This window comes from Asparagus officinalis, chromosome 2 (assembly GCF_001876935.1).
Source record: "Asparagus officinalis chromosome 2, Aspof.V1, whole genome shotgun sequence".
Taxonomy (NCBI): domain Eukaryota; kingdom Viridiplantae; phylum Streptophyta; class Magnoliopsida; order Asparagales; family Asparagaceae; genus Asparagus; species Asparagus officinalis.
Genome location: NC_033795.1, coordinates 82,323,356 through 82,340,054, shown reverse-complemented (window position 1 = coordinate 82,340,054; position 16,699 = coordinate 82,323,356). Strand labels below are relative to the sequence as shown.

The following is a 16,699-nucleotide window of genomic DNA, read 5'->3' as shown; positions in this document are numbered from 1 at the left end:
AGAGAGAGAGAGAGAGAGAGAGAGAGAGAGAGAGAGAGAGAGAGCATGGAGAAGAAGATGGTAATCAAGGTTCATATCACTAGCCAATGTTGTAAGAAGAAGCTTCTTCAAGTTGTCTCTAAGCTACAAGGTAAAATTTTTTTAATGGAGAAACTTGCTTCAGATCATTTGAATAACTGAAATCATTAGTCCTGCTTCTAAGTAAACTGGCTAGTTACATGTTGAGCATTTAAAACTGTGAGCTTGGAGAGAAAGGTAAAGAGAAAGTAAAATGAAACTCATGATATAGTACTGCATGTGTGATAATATACGGCTACATATTTAGAAAGGGTATAAGTTTCTTAAAAATACACCCCTGAACTTTGGCGTGTTTTGCACCAGAACCCCTCACACTTTATGAATCAGAGACAACCTCCCAAACTTTTGAAATTGTACAAATTAAACCCCCTGCACTGACTACACGGAGTCGACATGAATTATCCAAAACACTCTTCTTCTGATAAAATTGAAAAGTGCATGCATGCATACAAAATTATCCAAATTAAACATGTCATATATAAAGCAAGTTACTAAATTTTTGCTATGTTGACCTGTGATTCATGTGCAGGTATAGATAAGATGGAAATTGATTCTGAGAAGAACACGATGACGGTCATCGGTACTGCTGACCCAATGGACGTGATCAAACGATTGAGAAAAGTTTGCAAATCCGCTGAAATTGTAACCATTGGTCCACCTGCACAGCCTAAACCTGCAGAACCTCCGAAGCCTAAACCTGCAGAGCCTTCGAAGCCTAAACCTGCAGAGCCTTCGAAGCCAGCTCCATGCCCTTCGTATCCTCCAGTTTGTTTCTCAGGATGCCCTTGGAACTGCACAGCTTGTGTGCCTCCAAGGTACATCGCGTGCCATGAGGAAACTCCACAGTTTTGCACACTCATGTAAAATTGGTGCAAAAACTTCTTTAGATTTTGTTTCTTCGATATAAGTGATGTTCACATGCCTATGTCACACGAGATTGATCTATTATACCATGCAAATGCCTCTTTATGCACGTAGAAAAGACACAATTTTCGTCTTGACTAAGCTAAATATGAGAAATGTTTGACCAATAATTTCTTCGTGTTCTTTGTTTATAAGAATAGAGAACTTGCTTGTAGTTATACCATAGAACCGTGCCTAATGTTGTATAAATTATGTACATCATGCTAATGTAATAGCTAACTATTTTGATTTGGACTCCCATGAAAGGAGAAATTGAGCAATAACGAGTAACTTCTAGGAAAAAAATTTAGGACGATGGATAATCAAATTATTTGAAGAGATGAAGAGTCAATAGGAAAGTTTAATTACAAGATATTGATGATTAGATAAAAATGATGTGTACTCAATTTAGCAATATAAGAAATTAGATAACATTAAAATATCCTTAAATTTATAATCTAAAACAGACCATTATGTAAAATTTGCAGAGTTTGGATTGTACGGATATTCAATCTCTATTCAATCTCTTTCGTAGTCATTTATTTATAGGAATCTTATGCTGATACTATATGAGAGTGGATCCTTAAAGCTTTGATTTTTGAGATAACCCCAAAAACTTATCGTCTAAATTATAAATTTACCATTAAAAACTAATTTAAAAACATATATTAATCTATACCTGTATCGTGCATTATGCAATGCACGTGTGACATACCAGTAATAATAATAATAATAAAACACGGTAAAGAGGAAGTCTTTGTGCATTACCTCACTAAGAAGACCATTATAGTTCAAGAAAACTAATGATTACTAAACATAGGTACAATATGACTATTGATACATGTTAGAAAGGGTAAATTTCACTATAAACCCTGAATTTTGGCATGTTCTGCACAAAACACTTTAAAGTTTCGTAGTTAAATAGAAAACCTAGTTATTGAAAATTATCATAAACGGCGTTAACATCATACTTCATATATATATATATATATATATATATATACTCCTTTTAAAAGTGGGAGTTCTTAAAAAACTTTCATTGGTCAATTTTACCCCTAATCCTTTTCAATATTAACATTCTTATCCTAATTATAATTGGTTATCAACTAAAGCTATTAAATTAAAATTAAACTTTTGAATTAAAGCTCTCTCCATTCAAAACTAATTAATAAAAAATTAATCTAATTAGAATTGGTTGACAACTAAAGATTATAAAGAAGCTTAAACTTCCGAATTAAAGCTCTCTCTCCATTCAAAACCAATTAATAAAAATTGATCTAATTGGTAAACAACTAAAGAGTAGAAAGAAGCTTAGAGCACATTAGCATTGTAAACATAATATGCATTGTACTGTAAATATTAACCAATTGATTGATACCAAATTATGGGATTAGTTAAGTATTAACAAAAATTAATTGATTGAAGTATTTTTTTTGGTAGTCCCTTAAACCTTTCATATTTTGAAATTAGACCATCAAAGCATTGAAATTATTATTGTTAGGCACCTCAATCTGAAGTTATTTAAAATTAGTCATTCAAATTAATGGTATAATTAGCAATTTGAGGGACTAATTTCCCTCTAATTGCTTTTTTTAACTCTTGATTGGGGAAGTTGTTATCACAATAACTTAATAATTGTGGATGTAATAGCTTTTTCAATGATTTGATGAATTAATTTTAAAATAATAAGAATTGAGCAACCTAATAGTTCAATGTGGTTATCTTTGTAAACTTATGGAGATGTTTTCTGAAATGATGATGGGTTTCTTATTCTACGGTCATTAAGGATTAAGATAGAAGATTTTTTCCCTTTTCTTTTTTACTTCATAAGAATTTTATGTCATCTGTTATAATTATATTTGAGACATTGAAGAAAATGATTGCTATATGAGTGAATAATCTTTTCGAATAATGTATAGCTTACATTGCTCATGGTTTATAAGCAAATAATCTTCTCTAATAATTTGTAGCTTACATTGCTTATGGTCACAACGACACATAAAATGAAAGCTAAAGGTACATAAATGTAAGGGCAAAATGGTCAGATTGGTATATTTTGTAGACACTTGGTGACATATTGGTATATATTTTTAATTTTGACAGATTGCTATATTTTATAGACTCCGGTGTCATATAGCCCTTAAATTTGGCCAGAGTTACTGTTCCGGCCAGTGCTGATGGATTTTTTTGCATAAAACCCACTCATCAAAAACATGTCACCAGTAATATAGTTTCGAGGATGTAGGATATAAAAATTGCCTCAACAACGGGAAGATCAATAAAACTCGCCAGCACGAGTCAAACTCACTCAAGAGTTGAGTTCGCCAGCACGAACAAAGCTCGCCCGCGTGCTTGACTCGACGGCACAAATCAAATCCACACAATCGTCAAGCTCACCTGCATGACCAGATGATCAGAAGCTCGCTTGCATACTTGACTCGTCTGCACGAGTAAAGTTCATTCAAGCGCTGAGCTTGACTTCACGTCCAAGCAATCAGTCAGGCGATCAACAAACTATCCAAACTTGCCAGAGTACTAGGCGGCTATGATGTCACGTACAGGGATGGACCTTCCCATTTCTCACAACGTGAAGGGGGAGGAGTACAGTACTCCGAGCCCATCAAGCAGCCGCTCACAGTATAAGTGAGAGGCGTGGCATCTCTCAACAGTGCATGGTCATATCTCATGATTCAAGAGAATAACCATGTTGTCTCTTCTCTATTTAAGAGACACTCCTGGCTACGTTAAAGGGGTTCGCTCTTTGGCTGATTAGCTCACTTCTCAGTTGACTGGCGTCCCGCTCTTTGCATAGTCCCTGCACTGTAGCATCTTCTTCTAGCTTTCGGCCTTAACAACCATTAAGCTCGAGAACTCGAACTCGGTCAACACGAGCTTCTACTGCACACTGAAGTTTGTCTGCAACTTTGCTCGGATCATCCAAGTGAAGCAAACTCGGTTCCGGCACTAAGGGAGGCATCCTATCGCTACCAAAGACCCCACGTTAAACAAGAAGGGTATTCCTTTCGCTTCTGCTGAAACTTTGATTCATTAGTTTCAAACGGTAGTCGGTAAGGGCTCATCAAATTCGTTAATGGCTGAGGGTTTGCCAAAAATCCTATTATGCTTAGATAAGTAGCTTGCGACAATGGATTTGCTCTTTTAGCTCAGAGAGCATCTCTTCACAAAACTCGCGCAAACTCCACCTTCAAATCAGCTTTTATAGAGTCTGCGGTGGTATTCAAAGCCTTGGTAACCTCCTCCTCCATAACACTGCTAAATCAACCTTGTGAGTTGCGGAAGGCTATTCAGATTTAATAGTCACTGACGTACCGGCTTCATCAGTTAGTCTCGTGACTTGAGCACCCGGGGTAGCCTCAAGTCCAGCCAAAGTCTACACAATCATTGGATCCGAGGATTTGATGAATTCCATTTCAAAAGAAGCCTTGAACGTATTTTGATGTCCTTGAGATGTTCAATAGCCTTTGAGATTGTAGTCGTATCAGCACCAACGGCTGGTCCTACAATCAAATCTCACACAAAGGGCTCAACCTGACAAGCATCCGATGCATTCTCAGCTTGCTCTTTTCACTCTGATGAGTATACGAGTATAAACTGCTTCTCCATGAACCTCTGACATGTATATTTGGTTAAACTACTCCCTAAAACTCCGAGGAGTATATGAGTATAAACTGCTTTTCCGCGCTCCAACATCTTAAGAGCTTAAACTGTGTAGACTCTAGCTACGTATGAGTATAAACTATATTTACATTAAAATAGAATCCAATGTCCTACCACACACTAGCAGTTACGTCAAGATTAGGCTCAAAATAATTCAATTTCAAAATTGTCCCTGGGAGATCAATTGTAAATCGGCTATGAGCTCCTGACAAAGATGATCAGTTCAACATCAACTCAATGACACGAGCTAATTCAAGTATCAACACACCAACTTCAGTTCCAGATTTCAAGAATGATCAGCAACGTCATTATACCGAAAGTATTTTAGATTACCCGATAAAATACTAACTAGGCTGAAGGACAATGGTCAACGACGTCATAATACCAGAAGTATTTCAGACTACTCGATAAAATACTGAGGAGCCTAAAGAATGAAGAAGTCAAGGAACTGAAACCACTCACGGGTCCTTCTACATAGTCTTCTCGATAAAATACTGAAGAGACTAAAAACAGGGCTTATCTTATCCAAAGTATTCCAGACTCCTCAATAAAATACTAAGGAGGCTGAAATCTTTGGAGGATGTATCTCTAGGTAGCAAAAATTACCTATAAAGCCCCAAACTCAGCTCAAGATGAAAAGAAGACGAAGAACATCATCATCTAAGTCAGAGATGATCATCCGATACAAAAGGAAGCCAAGGAGAACACAAAACAATAGCCAAAAGGGACTGGAACTGTCTCACAGTTATCAAGACAGTATACACTATCTCGCATAACCGAGACAGTGTAGACTGTCTCGAAAATGCGAGATAGTAAGAACTGTCCTGCCAACTGCAGGATAGTTCCTCGTGTTTTCTAATGATTTTGTGACTTTTTTGTGGGGACCACGTGACTCCATAACTACTCTGGAACATCCATAAACACGGAGAGGCTGTTACAAACTGAAAACTCACCCATAATTCTCAGAAATTACGGTATTTAACAGATTGAATGTCGGTTACAAAACTGCATGGAATGACCAATTCTTCCGAGACAGTAGGCACTATCTCTGAAATAGGAGTTGATGGATAAAGTTTGTTTCGACTTCTTATCTTCAGAAACAGTTTCTAAAGGCTACAAATACTTCCTTAGCACCCATATGCACGAGGACCAAGCGGATTCTAGGCAGAGACTTGAGCTTTTTGGCGAATTTTGAGTAAGAGAGAGAGTCTTCATTGTTTTCAAGCACCCTCAAGAGCCTTCGGCGTTTCCTCGAGATCTAAGCTTTGACTTGATCTTGAGAAGAGTGTTTTATCTTACATTGTTGAGATATCCACTTCTGTCCTTATTTCTCAAATGAAACATCGACCCCAAAGCCTTCTTCACGATTCAACTTGGATTTATAATTCGGTCGTTCACGGGCTAACGCACCTCCGGTACATGCAAAGATTCCATGCAAGTAGCGAACGATAACGTTCATGCGTGTGTTTCTAGAGAATACTCTTAATCTTGTTTTATTGTAAAGAGAAGTTTTACAAAGCACAAAGCTCACTCTTTTGTTTCCATTGTAATTGATAAATGTTTATAATGAATTCTGCAATAAAATTTGTTCTCGACGCAAACACAATGGTCTAGGAATCAATGTGAATAAGGATAAATACTTTTTTTAACCGATTCGTTGTTATTGGCTTCTAAGGCTGAGCATGAAATACGTGTAGAACTAATCGATATTGAGAACAAAAATAATAATATTGTTGTAGTAATATATTATGTAGATAGATTATATATATGATGCAAAACAAAATATGTAGCTTTTGTAGTAGTTTATACGTACCTAGTAACACATAGAAAAGTCTATTTCACTTTAAAAAATTTGTTCATCACAACCTGGACTATGGGTATACGCATACAAATAGTATTTGATTTTGGACATACATAGATGTAACTGTTGTTTCTAGGCATGCATCAATATAATTATATGACAAAACTTACAATAGTTCTTTCCAATATGACTTGCGAAAAAAACATGATAAACATTCAATTCGCAGTGGTAAACTAAAGAGAACAACTATAGTTACACAACTAAATAGTTAGGGTTATCTAGATATTAGTCCTGAAATTTTCAGTAGTTATATATTAGTCCCTCAAAACTTTGTATTTGCTCGCAAGTCCATCCTGTCCTAAGGTTCTTGCAAAGAAGATGAAAGACAAAAGTTTCATGGTTAAAAAATGATGTAATTGATTTTCTCTTAGTACGAGAGATGAAATCATGTTATCATACATATGGTCCAAAAGAAAAGGGAAAAACATTTTCCAAAAAGATTCAATTTGGGCTATTAGAAAAAAATCTCTGCTTTAACTACAAAAATGTTGATACCTGATTGTTGCTCCCCTTCTCATCCTTATCATTTGATTGGTCAAATCAAAATACTTCTTTCTATAGTTGCTTGGGGTCGGGGTAGTTTTAGATGAATAGTTTAATTAGCACTATTCTTTTTAAAGATGCAAATTCACTAAATTTGAGGGTATATGTGGAAGAAAAACTTTTTTGAATTTCAGCTACAACCTATTTTTTTGTAATAACAAAGTAATTTGAAAAGGACACATAAGCAAAGAAGTCCTTGACATCATCATTCCAGAGCTTGAACCACACATAGCCAGAATTCCATCGCCTAGTATATCTATATGTAACTAAGAGAGCTTTTCTTAAACATCAAACAATATTATGGATCAACTAAATCAGAAATTTCAGTTTATATAATAGAACATACTTTTGTTTTGGTTCTCAACTCCTTAACTCACAATTCCAACAAGCTATTGATCTTGCAGGGCTCCGTATTGGCTTTCGTATACTCTGACGTTGAGGTTGTTGGCTATCTGTAATAAATTAAAAAGTGAAAAATATTTCTTTTGCTGACAATCAACCCAATTTTTTTAAGAATGTCTAATTTTAACCTGGTTATTGAGGTACACACTCTTCTGTTCAATTGTGATCATTCGCTAGCTTCTCCATTATCTTTCGTAAGCTCGCCGACAACTAATCTTGTGATTCTGGTTGCAAATTTGAAACCTAGGATAAATTCAAAGGTAAAGTTATAAGTTTTATGTGAGATTTGATTCCTGTTGATTATGAGAGATAAAGAAATTGTGAAGAATGAGAGGTTGCAAGTGATTGCATTCAAGTGGCCCGAGTTTCAGTAGCAAGTGACCCCAAACGGATATTGGAATTGGCTCAGCTGCCGTTGCTCAAAATCGAGCTAAACAAACATTGTGAGAGTCACCTCTAATCCCAAGCACTCATCATGATCAAACTGATTTTAATTGAGAGAGAAAGATGCAACTCCACCTTTGGAATTCCAAGCACTCTCCATTCTAATAGATTTTAATTGAGGAAGCGTAAACGCCACGTCTCCACCTTTAAAATTAATTAACTCTCCATAATTTAATTAGCCGATTTTAATTGAGAGAGAAAGCCATAACTCAACCTTTGGAATTTAGAGCAAACAATTTGGTTTAATACTTCACCCTCTATATTTTAGTGCACATAGTAAAGTTTATAAGATGTTACATAATTGATTGGAAGGGGTATGGTTTTGTGTAATTATTACATTTGATGATTTAATTAATTAAATTAGGTTGCATATTTATTTGAGTGAATTTTTTATGATAGTATTAGATTAGGTTAGATTACCAAAATCACCCTTAAACCCAAATCTAATATTAAATCTACTCCTCTACACAAATGGGAGAACCCAAGATTCACTATTCATGTTACAGTAAATACCACAATAACATTTACTGTAGCAAACATGAAACATGACGATGAGATTTTTTAAAAAAATATTACTGTAGCACACGTGAATACTGTAGCAAATGCAGGATATTATATCAATCCAAAAAGATTACCGTAGCAGTTAAAAACATGGATTACTGTAGCGGGTGCTTCGCAAGGTGTTCACACTAGTACTAAATAATGGCAGGCATCATCAGTTGAGGGCATCTCCAACCCATTGCACCAAAATGGTGCAAATTTTGCACCAAAATGGTACAAAAGTCACATCTAACAGTAATTCATCTCCAACCCACTGCACCATTTTTTGCACCAAAAAAGAATATTCTCAGTATCTTTCTTTTTATCTACTTTTATATTATTATTTTTTATTCCCTATATTTTTAACTATTTCAACAATTAACCCCACATATCAAATTTTATTTTTTCACATATTTTCCAAACAAAATGATTTATTATTTAAAAAGTTAAACTAATAAAACAATAAAATATTATTTTATTAATTAAAATAACTTGATTGCTAAAATATTATATTTTTATTATTGATATTACCAAAATATTACATTCAAGAACACAACAGAAAATAAAATACAAGAAAATAATTAAACATTAACAACAATATAAAAATTACAAATTTAGTATGCACTTAACTATCTGAATTAGTGTATTCCTCCCATAGATGATCTATCAATGCATTACGAAGCGCAATATGGGCATCTTTATCCTTGATTTTTCCGTAACGTGCAATAAATTGAGTCCTACCTTATGGCTGTTGGATTGTTTGTACAATAGTAGCCCATTTCGGATATATACCATCAGCTAAATAATAACCCATATTATACTCTTTTCCTTGAATAACATAGTGAGCGGGAGGAGCAATACCTTGAGCTAGGTTAGAGAAAAGATTAGATGACTCCAGCACACTGATATCATTATTGGTGCCTGGCATACCAAAATATGCGTGTCATATCCAAAGATCATAATCTGCCACAGCTTTAAGGATAATAGTTGGTGACCCACTACGTCCTGTGTATTGCCCAGACCATGCTGTTGGATAATTTTTCCATTTCCAATGCATACAATCAAGACTTCCTAACATTCCTGGAAAACCACGTTTTTTACCAATATAAAGTAGCCTAGCAATATCGTTAGCGTTAGGTGTTCGTAGATACCGCTCTGCGAATATCTCCACTATAGCACGACAAAATCTTTTCATACTTTCAATTGTTATTGACTCACCTATTTTAACGTATTCGTCCGTAGCATCAGCTGGTAGACCGTATGCCAACATGCGAAAAACAGCTGTTACTTTTTGTAACGGTGATAATCTCATTCTACCAAGTCCATCACTTCGTTGTTGGAAGTAATGGTCATGATCTTTCACTGCATCAACAATACGAATGAACAAACTTCTTGACATCCGATATCGACGACGAAACATATCTTCTCCAAAACGTGGATTATCGACAAAGTAATCTATGACCAAATTCTGATGCGCATTTTCTCGATCGCGATTGATCACTGCATGACCAGGAATCGAGCCACCATGGATCAGTTGGTAGTTTTGTTGACATAAATTGTTAGCGATGATCATGTTGTTGTTGATGTACTCACAAATTACTTCTTCGGTTTCATCAATCTCTACAATGATATTGGTCAGAAAATTATCATCATCCGAAGATGAAGATGATGATAAATATGATGGACCTCCAACATCGAAATTCATTTTTGGAGTAAGAAAAGAATGATTGAAGTATGCAGAAATGGAGAATAATAATTTTAACACAACAACGAGTAATTGTGTGGATGTACCTAATCTAGTATGCTATTTATAAAACTTTGCTGAGCTGTGTATACGTTGGACAATGTGTAAAGCTGACCTGGTTTCAAAAATTAATTCCCACTCGTATAAAGCTTTCACACAATTCAAGGAAAGCTGAGTTGTGTATACGTTGGACAATGTGTAAAGCTGACCTGATTTTAAAAATTGATTCCCACTCGTATAAAGCTTTCACAGGAATCGAGCCACCATGGATCAGTTGGTAGTTTTGTTGACATAAATTGTTAGCGATGATCATGTTGTTGTTGATGTACTCACAAATTACTTCTTCGGTTTCATCAATCTCTGCAATGATATTGGACAGAAAATTATCATCATCCGAAGATGAAGATGATGATAAATATGATGGACCTCCAACATCGAAATTCATTTTTGGAGTAAGAAAAGAATGATTGAGGTATGCAGAAATAGAGAATAATAATTTTAACACAACAACGAATAATTGTGTGGATGTACCTAATCTAGTATGCTATTTATAAAACTTTGCTGAGCTGTGTATACTTGAACAATGTGTAAAGCTGACCAGTTTTCAAAAAAATGATTCCCACTCGTACAAAGCTTTCACACAATTCAAAGAAAGCTGAGCTGTGTATACGTTGGACAATGTGTAAAGCTGATCAGTTTTCAAAAAATGATTCCCACTCGTACAAAGCTTTTACACAATTCAAGGAAAGCTGAGCTGTGTATACGTTGGACAATGTGTAAAACTGATCAGTTTTCAAAAAATGATCCCCACTCGTACAAAGCTTTTACAAAATTTAAGGAAAGCTGAGCTGTGTATACATTGGACAATGTGTAAAGCTGATCAGTTTTTAAAAAAATGATTCCCACCGACAACGTTGGACAATGTGTAAAGCTGGTCAGTTTGTCCATAACGATTCAATTTCAAATGTTGACCACCGACAAATTCAAATTCAAACAAAAAAAAAAAAACAAATTTGGATTGGCTATAAATAACATTCACGGTTTCTACTTCAAGCCACTCAATTCGAAGTATTTCTTCAAAGTATTTCTAATCTCCAAACCAACCGCTTTTTACAAAAAGAAATGTCTGTTCGATCATTTGGATACACTATTACTGAAGATGTGCTCCTTTGTCAAGTATTCTTGGATATTTCTCAAGACCCTATTATCGGTAGAAACCAGTCTCGAGATGCATTTTGGTCTCGTGTGGAGGACAAATATAATGAACTTCGAGACCAAAATTCTGATGTGCGTACGAGCCGATCAATTCGTTCTCGAATGGAAATCATAAGTAATGAAGTAAGGAAATTGAATGCGTGCTTGAGACAAGTAGAGAATCTGAATCCAAGTGGTGCTTCAGATGAAGATATTGTAAGTATTCTATTAATTATCGTTTGAAATTTATTATTATTGTTGAAAAACATAACTTGATGTTCATTACAATTTGCAGTTAGTTCGAGCAAAGATGTTATTTATGCAAGAACCAAAGTACAAAAAAGGTTTCAAATTTGATCATGTCTGGAATATATGGTTAAAAATTTCGAAAAATTTAAAGATGATGTCCCCATAGCAAGACAAGTTGGTCGAAGACAACCCCAAAGTGTGAACTTCGACTCGTCACAATCAGATAATCCCACTCCGGAATCTCCTATATCAACATCTCCTGGGCTGTCATCGTTTACTCCATCTGAACGACCTATTGGGGTAAAAAAGCCAAATTGAAAAGAAAAAATGATGATCATGAGTCAAGCGTAGTGGAATCCATCGAGACCTCCAACAACCGACTTATAGACAGGTTAGACAAGGCGAGCTTGGACAGGCAAGAAGCATTTGATATCGAACGAGAAAAGATAGCCATGAAAAAAGATAGAGATGAATGGAAAATTATAATGAAAGATTTGAATTCCATTGCTGATCCAAACGTGCGTGAGTACGTTCGAGCTCAACAGATTAAAATAATACAAAAAAGAAATCAACAAGAACAAGGGTCTGCTTCTAATTTTGGCAATTATTTCAATGATATTGGACACTCTGGCCCCGATCTACCAGATTATTGAGAGTTGCTTGTCCATCTTAAGTAACGTCACCATGTTTAGTTTGTATTTTATGTTTTATTTTAATGAAGTTTTATATTATGTGTGTCAGTTTTTATATGTTATGTATTTCAGATATGTAATTTATATTTGAATTAGATCGAGCGCGCCAAGGGAATTCTTCATCACCCGTATCCGTTCCTTAGCATTACCCTTCGCCGGTAATCCTAAGAAGAGCAAATATCTCGCTTTATCCGAGATAGGCGCTTCAAAGTTTCTAGATCTCTCGCGGATCGACGAAGCTCTGTCCGATTTTCTGGATCAGATCTGATTGCCAGGTAGTCCACGGATATCGACGTCCCCGTCACAGGCCAAAGACCCACGCCAAATATAGCGTCGCGCTGTTCATCCCCGCTAAAATGCAGCGGAGAATGGCGCTGCGTTGGAGCTCCGGAGCAAATAGCGGTTTGCGGCAAATTGGCGTCGCGTTGGAGATGGTCTGAGGAAGGTTGGCGGTCCTCGTCCCGTCCGAATCGAGTCAGCGTAGGCCCCACCTAACATACGGAAACGTGTCACAACGAGGAATGATTCGCCTCCATCGTATTCTCCTCCGAAGGGACAACGTAACTCTCATCCTTCGCTTCGACTGAGCACCCGCCCGCTCCTCGGGAGCTCCAGGAAGAAGAAACCCTAATTCAAGATCTTTTAATGGCGGGGAGCGCAGAAGGACCTTTTGCGCGTATTCTGCATCGCGAACCGCGATACGAATGCTCGATGCAGCTGCGGTTCTTATCGGATCGCGTCAGATCCGATATCTCCACTTTCTCCAGAGGTTCTCCGATCAAGGTGATGGATCGATATCCGATTTTTTCTTTTTTCTTTCCCTCTTCATTGAATTCTTGATTACCAAATGTTTGATGTGTCAACCACTGGAAGATGCTCACTTTTAATGAATTTTGTATCTAGATTTTGCTTCTAGTCCCCGTCAACGTGTACAGTTTATTAGAAATTGGTTAATTTGATCGGTTTTTTTTTCTAGCTTGAATTCGTTTAATTTTGATCGATATCCCTTGGTAGCTCATTTTGCAAAATGAGGTGGCAACTCGCACGTGCACGCGCATGCACGGGCATGCCTTCATATATTGTATATTCTTTGTTGAAATTGATTGGGGTTTACTATGTGGTTTAAATTGTTAAGGAACATGTTTGTCCAACCAAAAAAGATTGATGCAACATTATTTAGATGAAGGAAAAAGGAATGCAGATATATTGGAGAAAGATTGTTCTTTTTTGGTAATCTTTGTATTCTTTTAACTTGTATAGTTTGTCTAGAAGTAAACGAGTATTCTAGTTTGCAAGGAACTTAGTATGACGAGAATCATTTTTGACATTTAACAAATGCTAAGTGCTGCAGTAACATAAGATGCTTCATCACATATTTTGAAGCAACATCAATGATTTTACAATTTCAAAATTTCCCTTTTAGAATTGAATAACTAAAACACTTTTTAACTATATGTATATACTAGATGAATCTCAATCTTTAATTCCATGTTATTCGTGAGTGTAGGACCAGTAAGCATTTTCTTTATTTCAGGACTATTTGCGTCATTGCTAATTATCATATCTGATGGTCTAATGGTTTATTTTTCTTTTTACATTCTCAACTTGATATCGTGCTTTCTAAGTGTAGTGTTTCTTGTTTTGTTTTCTTGGTTATGTGCTTGATACCATATGAAAACCTCAAGTTTGACTCATTTGTTAATATCTATGTTGTTCTGCAATTAGTAAGTCGTACAACTTACTCTCTTATATCATGAAATGACAGGTAGAAGTTTGTATTGTTGACGTCTCCATTAGTCATAAGGAAACACCTCCTCCAGAAGGCCTTCCTTTTATCAATAGAAAAGATATTCTTTCGTGTCTTATTGATGTGGAAAGGTATTCCTCTTACAAGCTTCCGGATGATAGAGGTGAAGCAATTGCAGTCATGAGTAGTGCGCTCAGTTGTTTCCTAAGGAAAGCTTATGAGGATCGCATCCTAGGTGGAGCCATAGGCATTGGAGGCAGTGGAGGAACTTCTCTAATTGCTCCGGCTTTGAGATCTCTTCCTCTGGGACTACCAAAGTTAATTGTGTCTACTGTGGCCAGTGGTCAGACTAAACCTTATGTCGGAACATCAGATTTAACATTGTTTCCATCGGTAGTTGATATCTGCGGGATCAATAGTGTCAGCAAAGTTGTATTATCTAATGCCGGAGCAGCTGCTGCTGGAATGATTGTGGGAAAACTACTAGTACATGATGCTTCTGCTGATATGATGTGTAAACCTACTGTGGGAATAACTATGTTTGGTGTTACAACTCCATGTGTTACTGCTGTGAAGGAAAGATTGGTGAAGGAAGGGTATGAGACGCTTGTATTTCATGCTACCGGAGTTGGCGGAAAAGCAATGGAAGAACTTGTTAGAGACGGCTTCATACAGGTTTTGTTAATTTTATTGCTTGCAGAACTGAATGTACCATGTTGGATTTGAAGTATAATGCATACGAGGCATGAGGAATACATACTAATTATTTATGTAACTTATTTGTTGGCATTGCATTCCTTTTTATTTTTCAAAATTTTAATCATTGAAAACATTTCCTCTGTTCCCAATCTGTATCCAGGTTCCAGTCACTCTTAAGTGATTGCAGCCACTAACTTGTATCTTTCTGTAAGTTTATTGAAAAATCTTCACGTTCTGACATATGTTCTTTGGATGTAGGGTGTTTTGGATGTGACAACAACAGAAGTTGCTGATTATGTAGTCGGTGGTTTTATGGCTTGTGATAGTTTCCGATTTGATGCCATCATAGAGAAAAAGGTCCCTTTGGTCCTTAGTGTAGGGGCCTTAGATATGGTAAACTTTGGAGCTAAGGATACAATACCTTCAGTGTTTAGAGATAGAAAGATTCATGCACATAATGATCAGGTCAGTATTTATTTATAGACACTGCAATTTTACAACTGATTCTTGTATTCACAAGTGATGATCAATATCAAAAAATCGCTGAAAAATAATAATTTATGTGAATGGGTCCCTGCAATGCGTTAGGAAATATTATTTGTGAACCTTGCGAATAAACTCAAGTTAATGGACATTATGAAGTATTGATACTTTAAAGGAGAGTCACACCTACCTGCTGCTTATGGGATACTTGCAATGCGATACTTGCACACATTGATTCCTGGGTTTCGAATACATCTTTCCACATACCCTGAAATTTAAATAAGAAAATATATCTGAGATGTATCATACACTCATAGGATAGACCATTATTTGTCCTAAAATTCAAAAGCATAATTTAAGAGAGCTGGATTAGAAACCATATCAATTGCCATGAATTGGAGCCTTAACCTGAATACCATTTCATTAGTGTGTAAAGTTGCATCGTAAAATGCGAGATCAATCTCCATCACAGGCTGTACAGGATTAACCTGAATACCAATTATAGTATAAGCTTATTGTTTGAATCTTTTGAAATACTTCAACATACTTAATGCCATAAAGCATTGATACATAAGTAAATCAAGATCTATTGGTTTTTCATGTATTATTTTAATTATTTTTACAAAGTAGAAATTTCATTCCTTGGCACTATCTTCATTTGTAGGCATTGTTTTTTAGTAATGAAGTGCAACCCTCTTATGAACAACTTTAGTGTTTAGTAGACATTTAATTATCATGTAACTTCTTACTCTGTCAAAACTAGAGAAGTTTATTTATATTGGTAAACCACTCTTCAAAAGAATATTGATGCAACATGTCGAGAAAGGAATGTAAAATTAATTCATTCGTCATAATTGTCCATCAAGACCTTGATCAATAGATGATTTTTTTTTATTTTAAATCAGAATAGTAATGCAGTCCATGCTATTTATTCAGCTTTGGGCGGTGTCTAACATGATTGGAAATTGAGCTGTGATTCCTTCCCTTTTGTAGCCATAAAGCAAAGATATACTAATGTTGGCCCTGTTGACCGGATTTCACAACATTCTCCTTACTCTGCAAAAGAACTTCAGGCATCATAAACCTCGAAGTATCTTTCAGTCCTGCCAGGGTAGAGAATCACCTTCTACCTGTGCTTGGATCCTTCAACCAAAGTTCTTAGTCTTCCAAATTCAACATCCAAATCTTGAGTTTGTCACCGCGAAAGACATAATAAACTATTTCCTTGGTAACATTTTTAACAAGCCTTGCTACTTTTTTTCTGGGCAGTAAGTAATGTAGTACTATATGGTGGCAGGTTTTCAATAGAACCTATACAAGTGAGTAATTGACAGTCTTGTCCAGTAAACATCATATGCTGGTAGGAAACTTTATGAGTGGACCATTGACGTGTCCTTAGATTATTGTCTTTAGAATGTGTAATCAAGTAGGACTAGCTGTGT

General features: G+C 35.9%; 3 protein-coding genes across 3 annotated transcripts in view; 2 read left to right on the top strand and 1 right to left on the bottom strand.

The window, feature by feature from the left end:
* LOC109831854 (heavy metal-associated isoprenylated plant protein 43-like) lies at positions 10–1,016 on the top strand. The gene is made up of 2 exons (XM_020399316.1): positions 10–130; positions 608–1,016. The coding sequence occupies exons 1-2, from the start codon at positions 46–48 to the stop codon at positions 940–942; spliced, it is 420 nt and encodes a 139-aa protein (XP_020254905.1). The 5' UTR covers positions 10–45; the 3' UTR covers positions 943–1,016.
* LOC109831424 lies at positions 9,393–10,154 on the bottom strand. Its single transcript, XM_020398747.1, has one exon. The coding sequence runs from the start codon at positions 10,152–10,154 to the stop codon at positions 9,393–9,395; it is 762 nt and encodes a 253-aa protein (XP_020254336.1).
* The window catches only part of LOC109831853 (UPF0261 protein mll9388), a 17,244-nt gene continuing 13,199 nt past the window's right edge, over positions 12,655–16,699 (top strand). The window contains exons 1-3 of the mRNA XM_020399315.1: positions 12,655–13,111; positions 14,094–14,750; positions 15,033–15,239. Of these exons, the coding sequence (XP_020254904.1) occupies positions 12,974–13,111; positions 14,094–14,750; positions 15,033–15,239 (1,002 nt within the window). The 5' untranslated portion in view covers positions 12,655–12,973. The remainder of the gene's footprint in view (positions 13,112–14,093; positions 14,751–15,032; positions 15,240–16,699) is intronic.